We start from the raw sequence: 21150 nt of genomic DNA on the forward strand, positions 1-21150 counted from the left end.
AGAGTTAAGTGATGGATTTATATAGTTTTATTTTGCATACAATTAAAACAAATGCCAGATATCCACCCATATCTGCCAGTATTACAGTAGTGAGGCAGAAAATGACATATGGAGCTTAATGAATGAGCAGATGATCTCTACTCTGTATGCTGCCTGTCTCCTTAAAATGGGTGGACACAGCATAAAAACCAATGGTGAGGGAAGCTCTCTGTCTCCTCTGGTCTCATCACTGGTGCAGACGGCCATTTGTCTAGAAAATCATGCTCCCTCTATGCTGCTCAGAGTGGCTGCACATAGAGCTGACTTTGACAGCTGTTAGATTTCAAAGCCATAATTTATACAGCTGCATTCAGGTTGGGAGTTACAGCGGTGGCCTTGGGGCAAGACAGACTGCAGGCAACAACAGATGCCCGCATTCACTCCAGGTAATGGTACTTAAGAGTATGCCGCTTTCTGAAAATGATGCAGAAAACTATGGTGTCATATTTAGTATATATGCATTACATGCCTCATTTATAGAGATATTAATCTCACTGCAGCCTGGAAACACACTGAAAAGGAGAATGTTTTTGGTCTGATGCTGAGGGCCCCCACCAGGCAAAACCCCATCAACAAGGATATTCAATTACCAATGACAATCAAGGCAACATATGATCATTTTGGTGATCATGGGTGTTGGCCCTTCTGAAGGCTAGTGCTAAATAGTAAATGGTCTGTACTTAGTTAGCACTTTTCTATCTACCTGCAAACAAAATGGAAACAGGTAAAAGAACGTAAAAAAAAAACAAACAGATCAGCAATGCTCACTCTGAGCACAGTTAGCAGACGAGAGCAAAAATGTTCTATGAGCAATGTTCAATATTCATACTTAAATTGCCCCTCGGGGACAAGTTTTTTCTGAATCCAGTTAGTATGGTACAATCTAAGAGTTAGACATGAGAGGACAGAGCGCACGGATCAACACTTCCTTCTTTCTGGTTTTATGCACAAGTGAGGCGTTTGAAATGGTATGTCTGCAATCTAAGATGAGGTTGGAGATTGCTGCACATAAACTGACGATATATATAGATATCCATTATAATATAATCACTGTTTCATCTCGCTTGTCATGTTTGCTCCTCTCTCTCTCTCTCTCTCTCCTTCATCCTCTCTGTCCTGTCTCCCTCTTCTTCTCCTCCTCTACCTGGCCGACTGGTTCCTCCTTAAGTAGACGGGTCCTGCTCAAGGTTTCTTCCTCTTAAAGGGAGTTTTTCCTTGCCACGGTGCTCTTAAGGGGGTTCAGGCTCTGGGTCTCACGCTCTGAGTTTCTGTGAAGCGCTTTGAGACAATTTCTGATTGTAAAATGCGCTGTATAAATAAAACTGAATGGAATTTATTTAAACAGGAATCTGCTCATGCAGGTGATGGCTATATGCATGTATTTTGAACAAAGGTCTCTTGAAGCATAACGACACATTCCCCTTAAAACCTAATGGATTCTTTTCAGGATGTGAGCCAACCCCTAAACAGCTGTTCAAAGTGGCAGAGACAGTTTTAAATGTCCTTGGGCAATCCGAAGTAAGCATACGTGGTCTGAAGGAATGTATTGACACTTCAATAAGTCAGCTGATCGAAATCCAAAAGTAGGACATATTGCTTTATCTACAAAGGCAGGCACAATATTATCATGGGTTTTTTAAATTTAATAAGGTCATGTTCTGGCACATGATTTCTGTGTAGGCTTATCGTTGATGTTGTGTTATAGACCTTTTCTGTAAAAATAATACACTAAAAAAAATCTGTGGCATTTTAATAGCTCACTGTCACTCATAGTTTGGAGACTGTTTCACCCTCTGTGTTCTCTGTATATGGAACGTTTAAGCATCTTAAAAGTCCTCCTCTCTACTCATTTTTTCACATTAAGAACTCTCTTAAAGGCTAAGATGTTTTGCAAATCACTTATCTTTACTAATTTAGTCTAAATTAGAACAACTAAATTAAAACGTCAAATTCTGAGAATTTTCTCAGCTAAGAATATTTGTGAATATGGCCTGAATATTCTTGTTATTCCTTGTCATAAACTGTCCTTTACAGGATCCAACAATTAGAAACTGAAACCTAGAGGGGCTGTGGATGAAAGTGGACCTTATACCTGGAAGTCAAAAGATACTGCAGCTTAAACACATTCAAACAAGATTTATATTGTTTTTATTCCCAGTTCTTATCTCTTCCTATGGCATATGGAAATAACACAAAGTAAGATTATAGATGTTTTCCTGGTGTGAGGCTAGCCTGCACCCACAGCCCCATTCTGACACTGACCATTACTTCAAAATACTGATACAAAGAAGAGACTGTTTACATAATCTCTCTACTTCACAATCAGCTGCTGGAATAAATCAGCAGAAAGTATTTTATTAAGAATCAATAAACAGATGGATTTCCTTTTCCCAATTCCCAATTTTATTCATATATAGTGCTTTTTACAACCAGAATAGCCTCAAGGCTCCTAACCCTGAGAGAATGATATGGTAACATATGGTTTCCAATAAAATGTATGAAGATGCTGTGCCTTTACTCCTCAGCCAGCTGTGTAAATCTAGGTGTTTTCTATAGCAATTTGTGAGACTGATGTTCAAGAAACACTGATGCGACATGGAGATTTAGCAGCTTAGCAACATAAAGGACAGTCAGTGTGAAATGTCTGGCTCTGTAGTTTGTCATGACTTATGAATGTAGAAATGTAAGAGGATACAGAAACTGTGAAAGCCCAGCATCACAGAGCTAACACAGACTATTTAATCCACACTCAGTGAGCCATCCAAATCTCATTACAGCACAGTGTAGAGCTTATGTGAACCCTGACAAATAGAGACTTCACTTCTCTTTTTAGGGATAGCCTTGTCACCAAAACTGATAATATAACAAAACAATATAACATGTCTAAAAGAGACAAAATGCAACAACTGAAATATCTGTATTGGATTTTGGCAGTGTTTTAAATTATTCTAAATTTGTTATAAATCATTCTGTTATATGAAGACAGCAGCAGGTTAGCCGTGCTTACAAAAAACTAGCTAGCTGTACATAACAATCTGCTGACCAGTGTCTGCAACGAACCAATGAATATTTTATAATTTTCAGTATTATAAATTATTTTAAATACTAGCTGAGCAACATAGGCTAATAATCAGAATAAAGCCCTAACTATAAACTCAAATCACAATTTCTTCACAATAATGTGTGGAAAAATGTTGTTTATGTTGTGAAATATGTCCACAGAAACTCATTCCTTAAATAGGTCTTTTTGTTTAACATTTTCTTTAGAAAATGTTTACAAATTTTGATGAGGAAATTAAATAATTAATAAATAAATATTATTATTATTATTACTAATATTAACATAATAATAATAATAATAATAATAATAATAATAATAATAATAATAATAATAATAATAATAATAATAATAATTAGGGCTGTTTGTTGGTGGATTGTGCAACTTTTTGCCTGAGCTACTTTCCCTGTTTCTAGTCTTTTGTTTAGTAGCCATTTAAAAGATGTAAAAAGTGATGTAAAGAGTGATATTTAAAATTCTACTAATAAAAAAATATCAAAAATGTGAAAGGGCACTATGGAGAGCCAGTTTAAATTCAAATTAATTTCACTGTAGAGAAGAGGCAAGTCAAATGAGATGGAAATCAGCTTAGACTGAGAACTGAGACCATTTCATGATACTGCTCTGTCTGATGTAAAGGCAGGGCCAGATGAAAATTTGGGCTTGTGGGACAAAAGCAGCATGGGTCTAGACCAAAAAGGTAGAACGTTATTACCTCTGCTTATCTGCTGAAGGGCGTGCTGGACACTTTTATACCTTATGGAAATCATTTTGCATTTTAATATATGAAATACATTAGTTTTGCATCATTCTATGTACTGGCAGTGCCTTCTATGTTTAAGCATCCATAAAATATAGGACAGGCCTCAACAATGGAAAATGGAAATAGAAATAACGCATCTACTGCCAGCTGAAAATGTACAGTACAAATAAACAGTGATAAACTGTTTCCCAAAGTTCCAAACAAAAGTTTTCTTATTTCCGTGCACTGCTGTATTTCAGTGTTTCTTAAGCTAACCAGCTTATGAATTTTCACATATTACAGAGGCTCATAATACTATATACTCCTGCAATAAAAAGCCTAAGTGAGCTACACACACACTGTGAGAGGGCGGACGGAAAAGCTTTGTGAGATATATTTTAATTCCTTTTTTATTACTATGTAAGTAGATCTTTCTTTTTTTGCCTATAAAGCAATAAAAGCTGCAGGTTTTATTTAAGGGTCTTTGCATGTCTGCAGAAGCCTGCAAAGACCTGCTGTAGCTGCTAGAAGTGCTGTAGCTGTATAAGCAATATTCTGTTTTTAGGAGGAATGCAGGCTGCCTCGGGGCCCACAGTGCTCTTCTTGTGTTTCAGTTCAAAGGGGCCTGCTTTAACATCCACTTTGGCTAAAACTATCCTATTTAACACAGACAAAAATGATTATTTCTTGTGATTTTATTTCATTGACTACAATGCTGGTATCTAATTTCACTCAAACCTTAGTTCTTCAAAGCGAGTTAATGGCTGTGATTTATGTGCAGCTGTGTCTCACTATCAAAAGAATGGCCTGCAGCTCAGTCTGACTGAAAAACAGTTGATCATTAGAAACAAAATATTCACTTTCAATGCCTGCAGTAGCACTTACCTGATATGTGTTGTCAAAGCTGTCATACATGAACCGTGTGATCAGAGACGTCTTTCCCACTGCAAGACAAGAAAAACACAGAATGCAGTACATGACAGACAAGTGTCTCTGTCTTCAGCATTCAGACACTGCATAAATGGAACAGGAGGATAGGTGCTTGTGGTTTCTGCCATGGTTGTCACTGCAGCCCAGGGAGCTCATTACTGTGTGTTGGGGTGACTCGGAGGTCAGCAGTGGCATCAGGTCCAGATGCAATTACTGTGCTGTTACTGCTGCTTCCAGCATTGTGTTCCATAAATATGTACATTATTTCAAATTAGAGAACACGAAAATGAGATGCAAAGAAACAATGTGTTCTTAGTAAAAACACTGTCATCTGAGGCTACAATCGCTTCAGCTATAACCAGTGGTGGAGGAAGTACTGAAGCTTGGTACTAAATATATACTTAAGTAAAAGTCTTAAGTACTTACTTTTAAATGTACTTAAAGTATTAAAAGTAAAAGTACTCACACACCGAATATATATTATTGATTTGTATTGCAAAGGATCTGAACAGGTTAAAATAATCAAAGAAATCATTTTAAAGGTAGGGTAGGAGATTTAGAAAACTCAGTGAGTCAGCCAGATTTAAAAAGTAAACACACGCCCCTTTCTCTCGGAGCTCACCCCAAAGCCACGCCTCCAATCACATGGACGCACATCACCTGAAGACGAGCTGCGGTCTGTGACTTCGGCCATCATGCACGTACCTCTCTGGTGCGCAGAGCAGGAAGAGAGTGACAACCAGCCAATACTCTGCGCAGGGTCCACCCGGAGGATTGGCTGATGTTTTTAGTGTTTTATAGCTTCCACAGATGATTCATATTCTTCATTTTAAAGCGAAACTGCTGAACTAATCAGTTGCTATTGGATTATAAAGAGAAGTTACAGGTCTGTGTGTCATGAGGCCGGATGTGGGCATCAAGTGAACAGAGAGGCTGCTAATAAAAAATAGGCATTCACCATTTTTACTGTGTAAGTATTCCTGCTGTAGATTAATATTATGATTAATAGATGGATTTGTGTTAGCAGACAGTAGCTAACTAGTTCAGCACGGCTGTATGAACACAACTGTATTCATAAATGTACTTGTAACTACAGACGTTTTAAAATTTGTAGTGGAGTAGAAAGTACAGATAATAGCTGCAAAATGTAATGGAGTAAAAGTATAAAGTATGCACTATTATCTTTACTTAAGTAAAGTATAAATACATAAAAATGTACTACAGTACAGCAGTAGTACAGTAACGAAGTACAAATACTTAGTTACATTCCACCACTGGCTATAACATTTACAGATGTATATATGCACGGCATGGAACAAGCTCAAGGCCAACAGACTGAGTAATTCAATCCAACAAAATCACATTTGGCTGCTTTTAGGACAGAAAACCTATATTTTTCGTCGTCAGAGGACGAACGGGTGTATATGAAGCAGTACCTTTAAGAAGGTAGAAATTGCCATATGAACAGAGGCCATTTACAAAAAACATGAAGTGAGAATAGTGTTGTTTTGTGTTACATTAGACACTTCAAATCATTGATCAAAACACACAAATACAGCCCAGATGAAGCAAAGGAGCTGCATTTTTCAATTATTCATGTCTAAGAATAATCATATGTATTTCAAGCTTTCAAAGATGTTGTGTATTTAGTTGTAAGCATTTTTTAAGTTTGCTTCTGAGGAACATATAGTATGAGTGTGAATGGTTGTTTATATGTGTATGTTGCCCTGTGATGGACTGGTGACCTGTCCATGATGTATCCCGCCTCTCCCACCATAGATAGCTGGGATAGACTCTTAGAATTACTCTCTTAATTCTCTTAATAGAAGAATGGAGAGCATGGTTGACTTGCTAAAAGAGGGCATATAATTTTCATAATGAGGAGTATTGGAGCAAAGCAGGAATCAATAACAACCTTTCCTTATATCCATTTAGCAGCAGTGTGGACGACTAGCTAATGACCAGTATCATATAGCCCTCTAACTCCAGTGGAACGCTTCCAAAGTGCTACAGTTCAATCAGTTACTGGCCAGACTCTGAATTTCACCTCATTGACTCTTGACTAAACAGACCTAATCTAAATACAGAGGCTCACTCAGTAAACATAATCTGTCTCACATTCACAGTTCATCACACCCTGTTGCAATTGTTTACAGAAAGAGTTTTAATCAGGCAGACTAATTACCCATGTCTGTGCCCTCCCTTGCTTTTTATATCTGCAAGACAAGAGCTGATGGGCTGCTACTGATTATGCTAATGATCTTATGCTAATTTATCAATATATTATCTTACTTACGTAGCCCCAGACCTGCCCTACTTTCTGTCAGACACCAGATAATTTAACAAATTCAGTCATAGTCTATATCCAATTAAAAACTTAATCATGACTTGTCTAGTCCCGTCTTTTTATGTGGAGGAGGTGGTACACTTAAAGAAGAAGGAGACTAGCATCTTTCATTTTAATCACATTTCCAAGATTAGCAAGCTGCAAACATGGGCCTAATTAGTTATCTTCAGTGAAGAGGTGACTTTAATGTGGGGCTGACACAAGCACTGTGGTCAAACCGAACTTTGAATTTGTCAAACAATGAGCATTTCTCCAAGAAGGCAAACATCTCCCTTGTGCAGCGTAGTGAGAGCAGAGAGAGCTGTGGTAACTTGTATAAAAGAACAATGGTATTGTACACTGCTCAAAAAAAATAAAGGGAACACTTAAAGAACGCAATGTAACTCCAAGTCACACTTCTGTGAAATCAGCCTGTCCAGGTAGGATCAACACTGATTGTGAATCAGTTTCAGCTGCTGTTGTGCAAATGGAACAGACAACAGGTGGAAATGAGAGGCAGTTATCAAGACAGCCCTATAAAGGAGAGGTTCTGCAGGTACTGACCACAGACCATTTCTCTGCTCTCATCCTTTCTGCCTGATGTTTAGTCACCTTTGCATTGTGTCAGTGCTCTCACCCCTAGAGGTAGCATGAGGCGGTGTCTACAACCCACACAAGCTGCTCAGGTAGTGCAGCTCATCCAGGATGGAACATCAATGAGAGCTGTGGCAAGAAGGTTTGCTGTGTCTGTCAGCACAGTGTCCAGAGCATGGAGGAGACACCAGGAGACAGGCCAGCACACCAGGAGACATGGAGGGGGCTGTAGGAGGACAACAACCCAGCAGCAGGACCGCTACCTCCTCCTTTGTGCAGGGAGGAGCAGGAGGAGCACTGCCAGAGCCCTGCAACATGACCTCCAGCAGCACCACCACTAATATGCATGTTTCTGCTCAGACTGTCAGAAACAGACTCCATGAGGGTGGTATGAGGGCCTGACGTCCACAAGTGGGGCTTGTGCTTACAGCCCAACACCATGCAGGGCGATTGGCATTTGCCAGAGAACACCAAGATTGGCAGATTCACCACTGGTGCCCTCAAACTCAGTTCACACTGAGCAGTAATGGTGTGGGTTAAAAAAGCAAATATATCCACCATGCCCTGTTTCAAGTGTCTTAGAACCGAAAATTGGCTGATATTTTATCTTTAGTGATTTTTCATTACATTTTGACACTTAATCAATCCTGAATATCATCAACAGCTTCTGCACATGATTTACTGAGGTTTTAGTTACCGTTTTTCTTCTTCCGTATTTGACACAGCATGCCATTATATCAGTGCTTATTAGAGAGCAGAACATTAGGGCACAGAGTTTGACGGCAATTGCTGAGTCACTCTCCACAACTGCTAAGCTTTGCCTCAGTCACTGCTGAAAGCTTCAAAACAGACAGCATGTCCTTTTTGTCCACTAACTAAAGGAGTCTCAGGAAGGGTACATCATGGACAAAATCTGATCAAAATTCTTTCCTCAGATGGAGGAAATTATGACAACATATTGTGCTTTATCTTGGAATAACTGTACATAATAAACAATATAACGGACATTCAGATACACTTAAACATCACTCCAAAGCCCAACAGGGACACAAAACATATCCCAGTCCAACCTACACTTTAACAGGCTGTACAGAGTGTTGTTTCATTTTTGTCAGGATCTTCAGAAGCATCTCCAGGTCTATTTGTGTGAATTTAATTACTGGTAGAGGCAGGAAGCTTAGTTACGCTCATGGCTCCACTGGTTTTGGGAATTTTCTGCTAGGCTACAAAGAATTGATTAACAAGGTGGGATTTTTTGATTACATTTTGAAATTAAACTCTGCAATATGTGAGCATTTCCTTCACATAAGCCTTTTATCTTCTTTTCCATTAACGCTGTACACTATTTTGGAGATTGTGATGGGATTCAAATGATTAGTAGCATTAGACAGACATAAAAGAGAAATCCAAAGCAGTAGTAGATAACACACCAATAACCTCTTTTTATCCAGGCTGTAACAGAGGTGTGCTCTCATAGGCCAGTGGGATTGCAGAAAAATGTGCTTATTAAATTTCAGAAGAAATAACATATTCAACTATAATATAACTTGCTATGGAGTAAGCTAATAACAACTCTGAAGTAGAGCCAACCATGTAATGAGAATATAAGAAGTCTGCAAATATACCTCTAGGCGAGTCTGTGAGTACTTGAAAAAGGTCCATTTGTATTAAATAAATACCATACAACAAACAATAATGAGAATTTATTGCAGTCTGTTTGGTTCTCTCCCAGATTCCAGGCCATCTGTGCAAATGTCTCATCTTGACATTTAGGCCCTGTCACACAGAGACGAAAACGGGTGTATCCGCAAAAGTTGTGTATCGTATAGATGATTCATCCACACGGAGCTGGGGGTCTGTGTGGAAAAGTTTGAAAACACTGTCTCCATGTGGACGCCCAATGCTCAACGTTTCTGAAACGATAACAACACAGCTCTACCTCCCCTTACCCAACATGCGCTCAGTCCGACAACAACAAACTACTGAACTTGTTTTTGCTTTTACAGCAAACTTTTCAGCTCCTCTACTAACACAGCAAACAGCAAGTGTATAATATTACGTTTTTAGATCAATGTTATTCTGTTTACAGAGCATGAGTTTTGTCTTCTTTTCTGTTTTTGGAGTCCTTCTGGGGTACAGCACCTGGCATATAACTACAGCGTGTTTGTGTGGATTCGTGTGGACGCACACATTTATTTAAATGAGGCCGTCCTTATGGACGAGGCCTTAGGCTCAGCTCACCTACTGATAACTGTCACACCCTAAAAAGGCTTACCGTGCGTTCACACCAAGAGCCACTAAAGTGGAGATTGAGGATTGGCTGATGTTTTTAGGGTTTTATAGCTTCCACAGATGATTAATATTCTTTGTTTTAATGCCGAACTGCCGAACTTGGTTGCTATCAGATTGTAAAGAAAAGTTACACTAATTTAACAAAAAGTGCATCAGAATGAAATCTCCTACCCTACCTTTAATTCAACATCTTAACTGCACAAAAGACCAACGTGTCAAAAATCACTCTCCTTGCTGATGATGCCTGATCACGCCTATACAGCCACATTGCAGATATCTTCATAAATAATAACACAGATAGGGGGGATAGGGGGATTCCTGCATGGGGTGTTTCCAATTAAAACCTTGGTTTTAATGAAGCCTCTATTTGCTTCAAAGAGGTTACAGAGTGAGTTAGCAACATGAGGGCCAATTAACGAAGAGAACTGGGAACCTGCTGTGGCACAACCTGCACTTTAACCACCAGGGCTCCACTGAGCACAGTCAGCAGACACCTCATCAAGGCATCACTTAGAAGCTCAAAATGCAATTTTACAGCATGTTAACAGACCTGCAGTTGGTTCATATTAGGTTCTGCCTCCTCCTGCCATTTGTGAACTATGCAACCATAAAACAAATTAGTTATTTCTACCCCTACATATTTAGTGGTGAATGAAGAAACGTGTAACAAATATGCTACGGCAAAATCAATAATTCCCTCTGAGACATTATGAGGACTGTAGATAACTATGTTAAATGTATGTGACTAAAAAGAATGGCCTTCAAAATTGGAATACAAAAGAATAAAAACTGATTCATTTCAGCATTATTAGATTCTGTAAATGTGTGAAAATCTGTTTTCTACAGCCTAAAAGACTCAAATAATCGATAAAATAACTTTTTTAAAGAAAGATTTGAAAAGTTTCTTTCCAATTAATTTTTATTTTTTCTGCAATATTATTAGTTACCAGTAAAACTGTGTTGTGTAAATCTGAATAATAGACTGAGTTGTCTATTCAGCCTTGTAGCTCTGAGCCAAGTAGCTAGGTGAAACCACTGCTGGTCACTTGGCGTCAAGCGTTATGGAATACCCTTAAGGACTTGGCAACCAATCAGAGCATGGCCGTGCTTTCTGCATGGGCCCAGCTCCCACTCACAAGGAGACGGATAAAAATAAAATGGTGCGTGTCACTCGTTGCACGACACCAGGATAAGAGCTTGGCTAACAGCAGAAAAGCAGTTATCTAATATTTATCAATGAATGAAAGAGCAGAGAAGGATAAGTGGTTATTTATGATCGGCCTTACTGAAGAACACAAAGACCTGGCGAGGGTACAGGCCAGGGGGCGTATTGACTTCTCATTTGTGTACTTGTTTATGCATAGTCACAGCAGCTGGCATTCAGAACAAAACAGGAGAATGCCAAAGAGCAGATGGCCTCCAAGTTCCTTTTACTCTAACCGGACACACTGCACACATATTAACAAATCAAAAGGAAGCGCCACACTTGATGCACTCGTCTGTAGTATCGCACTAAACTGGTTTTGCAATCAAACTTCTTAGTTTCAATGCTGACACGATCATTTGCAGCATCAACTATATAATTTTTCTCAGAAACAACTAACCCAGCTGACATAATTTAAGAGACATGTCTTACCTAAAGTGACCACGTCATGTCCCACGATGAGGCAACCAGAGTCAACATTGTGCATATGTCATTAAAGAAAATCCCACGACCAGGCCATTATCAGTTCTCTGGATTCAATTAGCTAAAAAGGTGGATCAGGCAAACTGTGGGATCTTGCCTCATCATCTCACACCTGGAATTATGCATGAATTATGTACGAGGCACATACCTGGTCAGAACAAGCTTTAATGTTACACTATCAAATTTAATCAGATCTGTAATGTTGTCCGAGGTGTTAATGTCTAATGAGAACCATACTGTCTCTAAGCAATTTGACTGATCTATCAAATAGTGAACTTGGAGAACCACTCTGCTGTCATTAAAGGAGCAGAACACCAGTGACAGATATTGTAGACAGATGAAAACCTTAACAAATGACAGCTGTCATTGGTACTATAGGAAACTATGAGGGTCAGACAGCAGGAGAAAGACTGGGAAAAAACATATAGTACTTGACTTGTTTAACTCTGTGCCTATATTAGGGATGGTTTGATGTTGCTAATGTTTGTGTCCAATACAGATACCACCAACCTGCCGAGAGTGGTTCCCCCTCCTTACACTAGTAAGCTATTATCAATATCTTTGTATAGATGCACTTCCTTAATCTGGCCATCTAAAAATCATGAAAGAAAGGTGTGTTTAACTAAGCATTTACTGGACATGTAACTGGGCTGTATTCAGACAAACTTACAGTATATACCTGAACAGAGTCCCCAACTTTAAGCATGATTACAGCACGGCTTTGGGCAGTGATCCAAATATTAATAGACAAAAAACTCTTTGAGAAGTATCAACAAGATAAAAATCAAATTCTAATAAATACAGCTGGCTAATAGATACGCCGCGACTATGAAAGGATAAGAGATTCACGACTGCCTCTCTTCTGCAATCAGTAGTTACGCTCTTCAGAAACACAGGGAAAACACTGCAAATGGGTTTCAAATTAAGAAGTAGAGACACTTGCAATGATGATCACTATTACAATGGGCTGTAATTTGTGTTGAGTGCTAGCATGTTAGCATACAAAGCCAATAGCTAACCACGGCACTTCTGGTTTTGTGTTCTATTTATTTATTCAGACATCTTACTGTCTCTCTTGTTCAGCTACCTGAGACCACATGTACCCCGACAGTCCAATCTGACCTCTGATAACAAAAATAGTAATTGTGAAGGCATTAGGACTCTGTGCAGTACAATGTGTGTCACATAGACTGCACCTGTAGAAATATTGTTATATGAAGTCCTAACAGGACACATCCATTTACCAATAACTCTGAATAATAGATGAGCATGCTTTCAAACTCAAAGGCTGAGTCATCCGCGCACACATGAAGCTCTCAGAAACCCACTTCAGCTCCTAAGCAGCCTAATGAGGCACTTACTTCACTAAAAGGAATAGCAACAACAAGCATACAAATACATACACAGCACACACATACTGACATCCACCGTGGTGTGATACTGACTCTCATGGTGTTTGTGATTGCCTTGGGAAAGAAGGCAGAAATCATATGTCTGCTGTTTGAGGCCAGAGGGCTTGAGAGAGACCAACATGACGTTTTAATGTTTAAATTAGATTTCATCCTCACAAGGCAGAGGGCAGCTGGAGGCCAGAGAAATGAAAGCAGCATCCTCTCAGGAATACAGGCCACTGCTTACATTTCCAGTATTCCAGACATGCGTTATATTACTTCAATCTAGCATTATCAGTTTTCATATTCCCAGTGTTGTACAAAATACTGATAATACTGCACTAATTGCTATCAAATAAAATGAGCACAGGCCCTATTTATTACAGAATATTGATATGGAATACATGTGGATTACATAGGAAGTTAAAGTAATTGTTATGCTACCATCTATTAATTAAAATGATGCGTTTAAAACCCTGACAACAATTTCCTGGAAACCTTATGATCTAATTTCCAAACTTATTTTTTATTTAGTCAGCCCAGAGTTTTTGCATAATGTCAAGCTTTGCCGGCTTGGTTCTATTAAAGCAGTTCTGCTCTGTTCTGTTTGTGTGCACCAAAAACACTGCAATATGAAATATTAAATAAATATTCAATATGAAATATGATATATGAAAGCACAGATCAAAGATCTCTAACAAATCAAAAACAGGATGTGATGTCACATATCGAAAGAGTGGTATATGCTAACCCCTGCTGGTATGCTAACATTTTCAACAGTCAATAAATAGTCATAAAGACTATGGTCATTTTGCTGAAGTCTTCTTCTAGCTCATTAAGTTAAACAGCAGCTAACAACCAGAGCCAGCAAATACTGCTTATAAGAACACTGAGCTGTTGGTAGCTTAGGCTGGCCTGGCTTTAGTCTTTAGCTCACATGTATCACACAAACGAGAATATTTACAGCCACTTGTAATTCAAAATTCGCAGCATCAGAGACCAGTCAAGTCAAAGTCTTGCTGTTGAATTGACCAATACTATTCTGATACTGGGCCCAGTATTTTAGCATCTCATTAGGGTGCAGGGACCGCCAAATTAACGCTAAGCTAAACTCCACTTAGAATAATCACGTAACTCTGTGACTCAGATTTTTACTGGTGACTCTTTCATTATAACTTGGGAGTGAAAAATACAGGAACATTTTTACAATTATATATTGTAATCATATATTGACTTAAACATGTAATATTAAAACAACTTACGATAATGCTCCAGAAGCCAACTTGTTTCTCTCTGTGCACACTAACATTTTTTTTTATTAAGAAGTCACATGACTGGGTGTGGCCAAACCTATCACCATATTCTCTTAAAGGTAGGATAGGAGATTGTATTCTGATGCACTTTTTGTTAAATTAGTGTAACTTCTCTTTACAATCCGATAGCAACCCATTAGTTCAGCAGTTTTGCTTTAAAATGAAGAATATGAATCATCAGTGGAAGCTTCAACACTAAAAACATCAGCCAATCCTACGAGGAGCACCTGCGCAGAGTATTGGCTGGTTGTCACTCTCTTCCTGCTCTGCGCGCATCAGAGAGGTACGTGCATGATGGCCGAAGTCACAGACTGGTTGGGAGGCGTGGCTTCGGGGTGAGCTCCGAGAGAAAGGGGCGTGTGTTTACTTTCAAAATCTGACTCTCACTGAGTTTTCAAAATCTCCTACCCTACCTTTAAAGAAATATCACAGTATAGTAACATAGAGCACAGAATGCAGATCCTGAGGACATCATGAGGCTGATCTCCCTCAGAATTCAGAATTCATCTTGGTCCCTCACAGTGGAAACAAAAGAAGGATGGCATCCATTGCATGTGTGATCAAAGCTTGCTTCGTTGCTCCAAGGCTAAACTTGTGAGCATGTGAAAAAATAGCATCAAGGAAGAATGCAAGTAAAAATATTGGAAACAAGATTTAAGATGGTTCCTTGTCCATTACATTTAGAGAACAAGAAAAGCTCTAAAGCTAAGGGCAGACAAAACTATTCACCATACAGAAAACACTAAGGTAATGCTGCTCAGAATAGGCCTTTATCAGCATTAGAGGGACCAGACTGGCCCTGAATAGCTGCATCCCACAGCATCACTGCCACCTGTTTCTCTGCAAGTCATCTAGTAGTGATTCATCTCCTTGCCCACTGAGTTAGATAAACCACTTCCCATATTAAAGTGGAGTGATGAATGTTCAACATGCCCCCACTCCATAAATCCCCGCAGGACCTTCTGCATGTTTACGCTGACATCTCAGTACGACGGAGATGTGGTTACTGTTTTTAACAGTGCCTAAAGACAGTGACACCCAGAACAATATAAAAAGGTTAAACAAATACTTCCATCACTATTTATGGCAGGTGAAATGCAGGCTACAGCAGGCTGCATTCAGGCTGAAAAAAGGGCCAACACTCATGGAAACCTGCTGAACTCATCGAAGTGTTATATCCAATGCTGCGTAAATGACAGCCTTCCTCCACAGCAGGGATTTTATTCACAGACCGTTCTGTTTGAGCAACTGGGATTATGTTTATATGGGATTCATTGTATTTCTCAGAAGATCTCACATTAGCCACGAAGCCAATCTGTTCTTCACAGAGAATCGAATGAAAATGCACTCTTCTGCAGCATACAGTTCCTCAGTCCTTGTAAAAGCTGATCTTTAAAGGTTGATCTTTAAAACAGCAGGGTACAATGTTACATTTGTAATAAAGAAGCACCAGCCCTCGCTATTTTTTCCTCTCTTTGTAAAACTGTGTCATTAGATGCTGCTTCCAAAAGCTTTTCACTGGCACACAGGCGGGCGGAACTGAATCAGACAGTTTCTCTACATCACTGCATGGGCAGCAGACAGATTTGTTTTATTCTGGGCAGAGTGTATAAGTGAGGCTGTGCTTTCCCATGGGCCTGTGAGAACACTCCCACTCAGCTGTGCAGCATATGTATAGAGCTACCATCTCTCTGCTTGGCATTCTTTGGCTGCAGACCAGCTCCAACACAACCGAAAGCACCTTTTTTACAAGTCAAAAAATATGACATCATCATTATTACATTTGTTCTTTAGGACCTGTAATCTTCAAGTTTCTGTGATATACTTGTCATGTTCACACTATGATCGGACAGCATAATGTAAGAAAGAGTTCTAAGGAGATGGAAATAGACAAGTAAAGTAAGTAAAGTAAAGGTTTAATGCCACGGACTACCTAGCTGATCTGAGAGTCTACATGGAACAACTTGACCCAGATTGGAACTGCAATGAAAGCAGGGTGAAACTAACCCATTCAAGCTCAATCTTGAGATGGGGTCACAATAAAATTAAGGTGAATGACGATTATATTTTACCATATTTACTCAATAAAACCTGGCAGAAACATGAGGGACAACTGCCAGTCCTGGTCTGCCTTTTCAGCTTGCATTCCAGTTATACCTACTTCCATGTCTGAGCATATAGCAGGAAGAGCCAGCAGCAGCGCACATGCAAATATCTGGGCTATTATAGCCATGCATATCAGTACAGTGTGAGAAAGATGAATAGGAAAATGATGTTATTGAAAATAATGAAAAGGTGACAGCATTACACAAGTAGACCCCTCAACATATCACTATTCATTCATGAGGATCTATTCAATGGTTCAAAACACAAACTTGTACTCTACTGTTTAAAATATGAAACTATGCAGTTTGTTGTCAGGTGGAGAATTGTTTCAAAATGTGTTAAAGCCAAAGATGAAAAGACTGGCTCAGATGCCCAGTCAATGGGAGCTGAGCCAATCAATATCAGATCAAAGCTGTGAGGGAGCTGTTTCCCATAATCCATAAGAGAAGAACACTTGCTGGGAAGACCCAATAAGATGTGAAATAAAAGAGATGACCAGTTATCATCAACACAATCTGCTCAGGAATGAAGACTGGACCCAGTCTTCAAGTCAATACTGACAAATCTCCATCTTTAGTTAAAATCCCACTGACTGAAGATTTAGCAAGTTCATTGGCTGCACTGGACTTAAGGCGGGTATACACTGTGCGATTATGGGCTGTCCCAGACAAGAGGAAAGACGACCATCGTGGAATCGTGGAGATATCTTTGGTCTTTGGTCTTACGTCGCACTGTGAGACAGGTTTAACGACAGCCATTGTCAGCGTCTTCCAAAGATAACCTCAGATAAACTTCTAGTAGTGTCAGAAATTTAGGATGACGTTGACGTTGTAACCTGTGATCGCCTGCCATTCAGTAAATGTGCAATCTCCACATCAAACTTGACGTCGTACCAAAGTTTATTACACTAATGTCGCATAGTGTGCCATGCAATGGTCCTTTAAGACTGCTAAACATCGCACAGTGTATAGAGGACATTAGTTGTGGCACACAAGGATTTAATTTCAGAGGAATGTGAAGATACTGGGACACAAACACATCTCACAACAGCAGCTGTTATGAAGATTCATTTTATCTTTGGCATTGTTTCACTCAATGAAAATTTCAAAAATAAACATTCCCGCAGGAGTTAATTAATTAGCACAATATAAAGAGCTGCGACAGGTCTCACCGCAGTGGTCTTATTATTATCTATTTGTATTTGCCACAGACTTAGATCAGAGATTAGACTTTTTAAATTTTAGCCTAAATCACATCACATAACATCACACATTTATTCAGCTAGGTTTCACAATCATCTGGCAATTAAGATGAGGTGTCTTGTTAAAAATGATTTAAATTAATTATTTTTTTATTTAAATTAAAACTGTCAAAAGCCTATCTAGGGACAGGTGTTGCAAATAAACTATAGTTTTAAACACTGACAATAGATTACTTTGTGAAGATAATCTATTATTGTATCTGTCCCTGTCAACAAACCTTAAAAATATTTTTTATTAGTCCTGGTAGCCTTTTATTGTCAACCATCAGTGCTTCCAAATAAGGTTGTTCCATAAGTAAAATTTTTTCTCACAGTTGACACTCTTTCATTTCTCAATGATGATGGATGATATATTCATGTGGGCATGGTCATGCATGCACTCGTAGCATACATGTATCTGTGCAGTGGAAAGTTCACACTATTTGTAATGATTCCGGTCAAAGAAAAGACACATTCACATGCATAAATATAAATAGTGAATATATATAATAATATATAATATAGTGAAATAAAGTTGATTTGAACAGATGAGGCTTTTCAGCACCAATCAATCAGACAGCGACCACTGAATACAGCTTTATTAACATCATACCTCACTATAAACACTTAGCAAAATATGAATATTAAGGTTGATTAGGGTTCATGCTCTGAGTAAAAGCCTGAGTCATTTCAAAGTTATTTATGGTATGCCATGTTCTGAAGTGGAATTAACCTTTGACTTTAAAAATGTAACTGGCCTCTTCTTTGCTTTTGTCAGTATTTTTTTTATCTTTGACAGACCAAAAGCACTGCAGTAAATTGAGCTAGCACTGGAGAAGGTGACAATTTCTGAAAGGTGAAATGGCTTTAAATAATCTGGAGGCATTTCACAAATGCTATACTAGAACCGAAGGTGGTTTTCAGAGTTACAGTATTAAACAGAAACCATGTGGTTTTCATCCAATGCATCCAAAGTTACCAAATCTGGCAGAGAAATTTTCCTTTTCTTTATGTTCTCTGTGACGTCGCTGTCATCCACTGCAGCCTAAATACCACAATCCTCCCCCACTGGCTGGCCGCTGTATATGAGTCTATCAACACTGACAAAATGACATACATTTGGAGGGAAAGTTAATACTAATAATAATTAATAATAATATATTACAACATTATTATTATTATTTTTACAAGAGCATCTGGCCCTCAAAGTGTCTGCCGAGAAAAGTTCTGGTCCTTGGACAAATGTAGAGGATGACCCCTGCTGTATACTATATAAAGTGGACCTGAACACTTGTGACTAAAGGAAAACAAGCAATTAGCGGTAATTAATTACTCCACATTAATATTGTAGCAGTGTTCTCATTTAATCTACAGCTTCCGCTGACTCACAAACCAAGAAATTGTCATCGTCTGCATTTTTTTCTGAGAAGACATGCACATGTGCTGTATCTTTACATCTTGTCCCAGAAGCAGCTTTCAGAATTCAGTTTCAGATCACACTTAACAGGTTGTTGTGAAAGCCGTACATATTAATGCACAGATATCATATCAAATGAAGCGATAACCAGGGATGCACCGAAATTACAATTCTTGGCCAACAACAACTTCAGACAAAAACACTGTTACTTGACTTACAGGATTATAATTGCTTAAAATATGTACAAAGGTAAGTATTGTTGATGTGCTTTTGTGTGAAACAATGCAGCATCTATCTGCATTTGTGGTTTTAGAACCTCTGTGAGGAAATGTGTGCCCAAGCAAGCCATAAGAGTTTCATTTACTGAGAAAGCTGTTTCCTGGAGTGATTGATGCAGCAGGCGACCAACTGAACCACACTTTGAAGCATACTGGTCCAGTGATTCAGCACTATTTTGAAGCCAGCTCTAGTTTGCACGATGACAATCTCTGTGCAGTGAAAGATAGAAGATGGCAGCCATGCGGATGCATCTACCAAATGTATTCCCATCTGTTTGTCTGAGGTGAAATGAAGCATGCAGCAGGGGATTACCTCCAAACAATTGGCTTTTACAAAGTACAACCATGCAGTATTGGTCTTTTGAAAACTTGCCTGTGGAAAAACATCTATGACTCAATAAATGCAGATCAGTAATCTGAGGCGTTCTAACAATGACCTGGTTGATTGCTTTGAGACTAGAACTGGCAAAATGCTCTATCCACCAGGAGCGTGGGCACACAGACTTGGAAACAGCTGATTGGCTTGCTTAAAGCCTTCTGCTTTGTCAAGGAAATCTTTAGCCAGCCTTACAGGCAGTGTAGCAGACACCCAAAGACGTAGGCAGGAGCAGAGACTTCCTGTGAGCTCATTTAACATTCTGCCCGCTTCCACCCACTTAATCTGGAGCCCCCACCTCTGTGACGTTATTTGATTCTTTCACATATATATATATGAAAGAATCAATACACTGGGACTCTCAACAAAGAAATAACAAGTGGCCTGGTCACAGCAGCCTCTGTGCTGAAGGCCCCCTGATATACTCAAGTCCATTGGTGTACATTAATAAATGATAGTGGCAGAGCTGACGGGATTCACGCCCGCCTGGGCACCAGCTGCAATTATAGAAGACATGTCAGAGAGACACAGCTCCACCAGAGACGACCCAATCAAACACAAGGCTGGAGCTGCCACTGTCTGGATGGTTGAAAAATAAAGTCCCCCTTGCACTGATAACAGGCACAGACTACTCTAGAATAGCTGGGTCCCCTCAGCACAGACATGCAGCATCTCTAGTGGATTTTGAGTTCAACAACCCAGACAATTTTACTCTACAGAAAGACATCGATCTCACTTTAAAAATCCAACAAATGTCCAAAAAGGTTTTACAGCAGTTAGCTTCATTAGCTAACAGTGATGACGTTGTTGTTGTCATTATGGCAAATGCTAAATCTGTGATACTTTATTACAACAATACACAGAACACGATGTGTTGCATACAAATAATGTATTTTTCACTGCAACACAACAGAAAAATACATGACGACATTTAATGAAACTATATTTATCCACTGAATAAACAGCATCCTTCAAGAACCAGATGCTAATAAGCAAAGAGCACAGCCTGCCACTGACATATAAAATATAAAAAAGGTGCACAATAATGAAATTAGTGGCCCATATTGATGAGAAATGATTCACTGATGAGAAATGGTACTTATCAATAATTCAGGCCTACTGTCAGTTACAGACAATTTATACTAATATGACACATGACTCCTGAGCACATTTGTTGTGTGCACAAAACCCTATGATAGAGTAATCTGATGAACAGTATCTGACTTTCATTAAAAGGGTCAAACGTAAATCTAAATACAACCACACTTCTGACAATTTATGCACATCCTCCATCAACACCAGATGCTTTATTCAGAATTCAAATAAAATATCTTTATATATGAACTTTTAAGTCACAAATA

The 21150-nt window shown here is 39.0% G+C and overlaps 1 protein-coding gene across 2 annotated transcripts in view; it reads right to left on the reverse strand.

Moving 5' to 3' along the window:
• rab6ba (RAB6B, member RAS oncogene family a) overlaps positions 1 to 21150 on the reverse strand; it is a 40005-nt gene that overhangs the window by 17089 nt on the left and 1766 nt on the right. For both annotated transcript variants that reach the window (XM_028404547.1, XM_028404546.1), the window contains exon 2: positions 4725 to 4783. In XM_028404547.1, the coding sequence (XP_028260348.1) occupies positions 4725 to 4783 (59 nt within the window). The remainder of the gene's footprint in view (positions 1 to 4724; positions 4784 to 21150) is intronic.

This window comes from Parambassis ranga, chromosome 4, assembly GCF_900634625.1.
Source record: "Parambassis ranga chromosome 4, fParRan2.1, whole genome shotgun sequence".
NCBI lineage: Eukaryota > Metazoa > Chordata > Actinopteri > Ambassidae > Parambassis > Parambassis ranga.